Here is a 7,144-nt window from a genome sequence, read left to right on the forward strand (position 1 = left end):
TTTTTGTAAGTTCAACAGGGAATTTCCAATAAAAAATTAAATTTAACCTATAAGATAGGTTGTACCTAATATCGAATAAAAAAAGTGTCGTCGTAACCTAGTCAAAGTCAAGCACGTCGTAACCTGTTTTTGTTTTATTTCGAATAGTCATGTAGCCAATCGAATGACGATGTTAATCTGTGACGCGGGACGGGTGAGACAACGGTCTAAACACTCTCTTTATCCAGATTACTTTTGTTCGGGGTTTCCTTCGTTGTGTATGTACTACAACACATTAAACTTTGGTTCTATTCCGGAGTCCTAGCTGAAATTTTGAACTTGTACCAGTAAAAACAAAAACATTGTTAACGTTATTGTTTTAAATTTTTCATAAAATTTTTCATAAAAAAATTTAGGGCTAGGGCTAAAAAAAGAGGAGCGCTAAGGCTAGAAACTTTTAGTTGCACTAGCCGAGGGCTAGGGGGTTTAGTGCACCTAGCCTAACCCTGTAGAAGATCAGGTCTCACGTAGAAGGTGACGGACTGACACACAAACCTGTCCCCTGAGAAACATGTTAGCGTCGTAACATTGTGTTCTCATCGTGATTTTGTTATGTTTACCCCTTTCTGCTACTTCTTGATTTACTACCGAGGAACTACCTCAAGACGACATCACTGTGGACGAGAGACGAAGAGGACGTCCTGAAAACGGATGCATTGCATGAAGATCGGATCGGGAAAATCGGTATCGGCAAATTGTCAAAATCAAATGATCGGGAGCAAAAAAAGGTGATCGGGACATCCCTAACTCTGACTCTTCATTTAAAGTGGACCTATCATGCTATATTTGAATAATATATTGTAGGGCCATACCTATATAAAACATGTCTGCAAAGTTTTTTTTCAAAATACCAAACAGATCATGCATTTTAGCCATGCCTCATTTCTCTCTATTTGCTCTTTCTTAGCCCTGTTTTTGCAAGGGCTGAATCTGTGAGAAGTCTTCTTCGCTGCTTTTGTGGCAGACTACAGCGCCACCTACAGGCCTGGCATATGTACTACAGCGTCTCCAGCGCTTTCAAACGGCAATGGCCGTGGCTGTCTCCTCCTGATAGGTGGAGAGTTGCCCATATAGGCGGAGCTCCTCGTTCCTGACGTCAGAGATATTTCAAATCTGTATCAGATCCGTTTCAGCCCCGTTTTTAGAGATTTGGGTACGGAGGAAAAGAGAGAGGGTTGTTTTTTCTGACACTTGGTGAGTTCCCTGACACATATTCATGTATAAAAGACGTACAAAAGTGCATTTTGCATGATTGGTCAACTTTAAGTAAAAGTAGAAATACTGCAATCAAAAAGTATTCCATCACAAGTACAAGTCCTGAATTCAAGTAGTACTCATTATGGCTATTTTCACAGTTTTATATTGTTATAGTATTACTCTTTTTGTATCCCTCACAAGTACATGTGAAATCATTTGTACTTTGTCAAGTGGACCTGATTTTATATAAAATACTGGGTTCATTAGTAGTACACAACTTCATCCTGTCATATTAGCAATAAGTGCATTTTGATATGTAATAAGTAGCTAGTAACATACGTCTAGTGAAGTAAAAGCTAACCTATTCGATTCCGAAATGCAATGGAGTAGAAGTTTAGAGTAGCATAAACGGAAATACTCAAGGAAAGTGGAAAAGATGTCAAAATAGTCAAAGTACTTTCCACCACTGCATACAGTATGGTGTCACTAGGGGGAGATGTGACTACACAAACACTGCCTGGCTCAGTTGTGGCTGTGAAAAATGACTTGCAAAGCTTGGAGCTTAGTGGTGAGGCCCCGAGGCAGCGAGCAGGAGGCTGCAGTTCACCTCCACAGCCTGCAGGAGGCTGCAGTTCACCTCCACAGCCAGCAGGAGGCTGCAGTTCACCTCCACAGCCAGCAGGAGGCTGCAGTTCACCTCCACAGCCTGCAGGAGGCTGCAGTTCACCTCCACAGCCAGCAGGAGGCTGCAGTTCACCTCCACAGCCTGCAGGAGGCTGCAGTTCACCTCCACAGCCTGCAGGAGGCTGCAGTTCACCTCCACAGCCAGCAGGAGGCTGCAGTTCACCTCCACAGCCAGCAGTAATGACTGAGGGATTACGCAAATAACTGCCGAGTGACCTGTCACTTTAAGGAAAATCTCTGCTCTTCACAACGGCTGAAGTGGTCCAACCAGTTTCTGTCTGTAAGGTTGTAGCTCAAAGTGGAGCTCCAGACAGTTGGGTGCATTTGATCAGTGTTAAAATAATGACAATGACTGTGGCTGACGGGTTACAACGGGCCAAAACACTTCTGTTGAGAAAACAAAAACGATGCAAATGAAAAAACACAAATGTGCCAAAACATGCAAATGAAGAAACATCTTCGCCACATTGACAACAAATGCACAACATTTAGAAAGCAGTTTCTGTTTTGAGTCTTTCCAGTGTTTTTTTATTTGCAGCGTTTTGCGTTTGCAACCTTTCGTTTATGCAGCGCTTTGAGTAAATGCTGTGCATGTTGCATCATTTTCATGTGTTCTGGCAGATTGGTATTTTTTTTTTTTTTATCGTTCTTGAATGTGCAGTGGGTTTCTCCTAATGTAAGAGTTTTGGGCTGTTGTACCGTGTTTTCACCTCCGGGCCACCGTAGGAATAATGCAAAATTTGAATGAGTTTTGGGTAATGAACTGAATTAATATAGCCCTTTTCCCCCATTCCTAAACACCATTAAAAGTGCATTTTAGAGATACAAGTCAACATTCACCCATTCATACACATTCATACAGAGGTAGAGGATGCCATACAGCCTCACACACAGTTGGCCTTGTCATCGAAAGCAATGGGGGTTCAGCATCTTCGACATGTGGACAGCAGGGGCTGGGAATTGAACCACTGACCTTAGGATTGACAGACTATTTTACATTTAAAGTAGCCCTTATGTGTGCCTAATGTATGACACAGTTTGCACAGATGTTTACTCATGACTTCTGACAATACATTTGAAATTGTGCTGGTAAATCTCATCCCATCAAAACAGAATCAAGGGAAGACGCTTAAACAATAAAATGAGACGTGAAGACAAGAGGAAAAATGCAAAACAACAATCCTAATTCTTTACTTTGATTTTGAAGGCTCTTTTGAAGCCGCTGGCAAAGAAGCCGCCGAAAGGCCCGATGAGAGACCCGAAGGAGGAGAGGAAGATGCTGTGGATCTGGAAGGGGTACAGGTTCACCGTTTTCTATAACAGAGAGAAGAGGACACGCCTGTGATTGGATGGAAAGTCCTCGCTCTGATCTTCTCTCTGTCCGGATATTGATATTGTGTGAAAATAATCGAAATAACGGCAAAGCATATCGGGATTTATCAGAATAATAAATAATGTATTAATCCATTATAGAATGAATAAAATAAAAATATAAATAGAATGTACATTTTTTTTATTAATTAAAAGTAGCAATAGTGAATTGTAAAAATACACAGCTGCAAGAAAAGTCTTACATTCAAAATTCCTACATTTAAAAGTATTATCAGCAACATGTACTTAAAAGTAAAAATACTAACTGAAGAAATAAATATGTCATTTCGTATTTATAATGCAACATTATTCATTGTTGCATTAAGTAGCATTTTAGTGTTGTAGACAAATAAAGTGTTGATCCACACAATATTGATGTAAAGAACTTTTGAAATAAATGCTATAATTTAACTTGTTTTGTAACTGCAACAGTTACATTAGTTATATCTTTAGAGATGCATTATTTTCAAAGTGTATTACATGTTTTTAATGCAAAATCTGAAAGGCGATCAGACCTGTTAGACCTAAATGAGTGGAGTAAAAGTATAAAGCAGCATTAAATGAATAAACTCAACTAAAGCACTTCAAATTCGTACTACTAAATATACTCAGTTACTTTCCACCACCGTGTATCATTTAATATAGGAATAAAGAATGTGCAATAAAAGATCAAATAAGATGCATAAACATTGTTTATGCATCTTATTTGATCTTTTATTGCACATTCTTTATTCCTATATTAAATGATACACGGTGGTGGAAAGTAACTGAGTATATTTAGTAGTACGANATGCACAACGCACCCAGGAACGAACGCTAGCTCCGGTCCTTTTCCCGTGAGGGAAACTGTGGACTCGATGTCCTGACAGGCTGGTATTTGTGCAACCTGCACAAACACAATACTGCACCATGATTACAAATGGTGAAATACAATGTAAAACTACCAAAAAATACCAGCTCACTAAAACACAACCGCTCTACTCAACGCAACTCTACTATACCCGCGGTCAGAGAGCGGAGATGTGTCCCCTGTGTGATGTAATATGACGCGTTTGACGTATGACCTTAAAAAAAACCAGTTTTTAAGAGCAGAGCTCAAAATTGCTCGTTTCCCTCTGAATTCCTGCCCTTGTGTCTCGTAAAACATATCAAATCCTACATTCACTTTTTTAATTGTAATTTTCAAGCAAGTTTAAGCATAAATGTAGAAAAAAAAAAAAACCTGCAAGATGCTCTTTAAGCTGGTCTGGAAGTAAACAAAAGATCGAAAGTCTTTATCAAACATGCATGATACAATGCTAGCGCTGCTTGCTAACTCACCTAGCCATCACCATCGATATGTATCAATGTGTTTATTTTGTATCGCTGATATTGGGTAGTTATACTTGAATCAACATTTCAATTCCAATCGATGGATGGTTTCACCCCCATTACCCTGTTCCTACACCGTGGCATTCTTACTGTACACCGCTCAAGGACATTTGCACACACACACACACAGTTTTAACCCGCAGCTGTCTAATGGATAAGACGTCAGAGTCAATTCTAAAATCGATGCTATTACCTTCTGTGCCTAGCCACTGTGAAAATTATATCTTCAAATGATCAATGTCTGAGCATTCTTCAGGTCACACATGCACACACACGTGCACACGTTTGCTCATCACGTAGTTATCTTAAGGATAATGGAGGTGGGTGAAGGAGACGGTGAAAGTCATAATAGGTTTTTGATTAACTGCATTGATTCAACAGAGATAAACTGGCTGGCTGGTTTGCGTTGGTTGTGTGTGCTTGTCATGAGATTAGACAGCTTTATTTGGTAGGACCACCATGATGTGAACAGTAATACTTGCAACGTCAATTTTATATCAAAAATAAAGGTTTCAGTATTCATTGAATTAACTGTTTTTGACTTTTTTCCTCCCACACTTGTCTTCAGAGTTCAAATCGTTTGAAGGGTACCTATTTGCTGCAACTGTGCCTGTAGCGCTGCATAATAAATGCACATACTCAAACATAGAAAACCATGTTTTGCACACACCCACGCACAAACACACACACACAATCTGTCGGACATATTCTCCTGCCCAACGAAGACACAAAACATCACTGACAGCCTATAAATCGTTGCCACACTCCGTTGCACACACAAGCATAAGCAGTTGGCAGCAGCGAGCTGGTAATAAGTTAAAGGGACATGGGAGGAAAGTGCTTGTCGTGCAGAAATTACCAACAATGATGACAGCTCTGTTAATTTCTCCCTGATAGCCTGGTGTCTCCATGAGAGTATTCACATACAGTTACCACAGTTTCAGACACCATGTGTGTAGCTTCACATAGCGTGTTTACACAACAGAGGTTACAGGTTACTTTCTAAAGCCTTCACCCTTAATTGTTTTTATTTCATTTGAAAAAGCGTTCCCCGAGCTAAACTGCAGAGACAACACTTTGATAATGATGTTGTTGATTGTGGAGCTGCTTCTTAAGCTGTCCCTGGAAACATTTGTAAGTATTTGGGATGGTAACTTTTCTTTTTCACAGCATGGAGCCCTTAATCCAAATAAAAATTATTTTAGAGAAGTCCAACGGAGGGAGTCACTTATTCAGAGAAAATTCACTAAATTCAAAATGGCATGAAACGCTCTTTGAAAGGCTTGCTTAGGGAGGGGGAAATATCAATCAATGTAGTACCATTTGAATAAGTTTGCTTGAAGTTTTGAGGCTGATGGCAGTGGCGTGACGCACACGAGAGGATTTTCAAATCTACAGACATAATGACAGGTTGAACCCATTTTGTATATTAAGGACCACATTCTGTTGGCGACAGAAGGTTGGACTTGCGTGCTATGTTTGGCAATGGAAAGAAAGTCATACCGTTGTAATGCCATATCTCAACAAGCCTTTCTTCTTCTTATCACTGTCCACTTGGCTCGTGTATTGGCGACTACAATATTCATCATGATACACGTGTTGCAACACTGTAAGCAAGTCAATATATTGCCATTTTAATAAATGATTGATTCTGTAGCATCCAACATCTGAGCTACTGTCTGACAAAAGTCCTCTCAAGAAAGATATCATTGAGTAATTATAGGTATATGGTCTCTTCAAGGGGACAGGAGCACAACATATTTCGATACTTAAGTGTATCTGTATTTTCTTAGCTCAGGAGAGTAACGTTTTATTCCTTCTGTGGGCAGTCATGTTTCTATTAACACTACTACACAGCAGCAAGTCGGGGACACTTCCAGGTCGGCTCACCAATATTGGCTTTTCCAGGATCCTGCTCAATATTCAATTGCCAATCCAGTTGATAACATTATGTCTGTAATACCTCATACTAAAGGAGAATGTGGACAGATAATCTCTTCAGATGAGCACTGAATACGAAATACATTGTCCCAATTATCCGTTTGTGTGGCGCCAGCATTGGACAAATGCGTATTCCTTGGAGAAGATCACCTATTATTCATAAATGCCCACTGGTGACACACACACACACACACACACACACACACACACACACACACACACACACACACACACACACACACACACAAGAAGCCAGTTAACCCAGTCACACACACACACACACACACACACACACACACACACACACACACACACACACACACACACACACACACACACACACACACACACACACACACACACACACTGACTTACATGCATTTCCTGGAGACTTATCCTAACCTTAACCATAACACACCTAACCCTAACCAAGTCTTCACCCTAAAATTAATGATTCCCCTCCCTTATGTCCCCATAAGGAAGGTGAGTCCCCACACGTGACTGTGTAAACAGATGTAGGTCCCCACAAGGATAGTAATGC

General features: G+C 40.2%; 1 protein-coding gene across 1 annotated transcript in view; it reads right to left on the reverse strand.

Annotated features, from left to right (window-relative positions):
- Positions 1 to 4,746, reverse strand: part of cds1 (CDP-diacylglycerol synthase (phosphatidate cytidylyltransferase) 1) — a 25,516-nt gene extending 20,770 nt beyond the window's left edge. The window contains exons 1-2 of the mRNA XM_010794405.1: positions 4,726 to 4,746; positions 3,115 to 3,234 (exon numbers count right to left, since the gene is read on the reverse strand). Of these exons, the coding sequence (XP_010792707.1) occupies positions 3,115 to 3,234; positions 4,726 to 4,746 (141 nt within the window). The remainder of the gene's footprint in view (positions 1 to 3,114; positions 3,235 to 4,725) is intronic.
- Positions 4,747 to 7,144: the final 2,398 nt, after the last annotated feature.

The sequence above is a fragment of the Notothenia coriiceps genome, unplaced genomic scaffold, assembly GCF_000735185.1.
Source record: "Notothenia coriiceps isolate Sejong01 unplaced genomic scaffold, NC01 NC01_scaffold00037244, whole genome shotgun sequence".
In the NCBI taxonomy this organism is placed as follows: domain Eukaryota; kingdom Metazoa; phylum Chordata; class Actinopteri; order Perciformes; family Nototheniidae; genus Notothenia; species Notothenia coriiceps.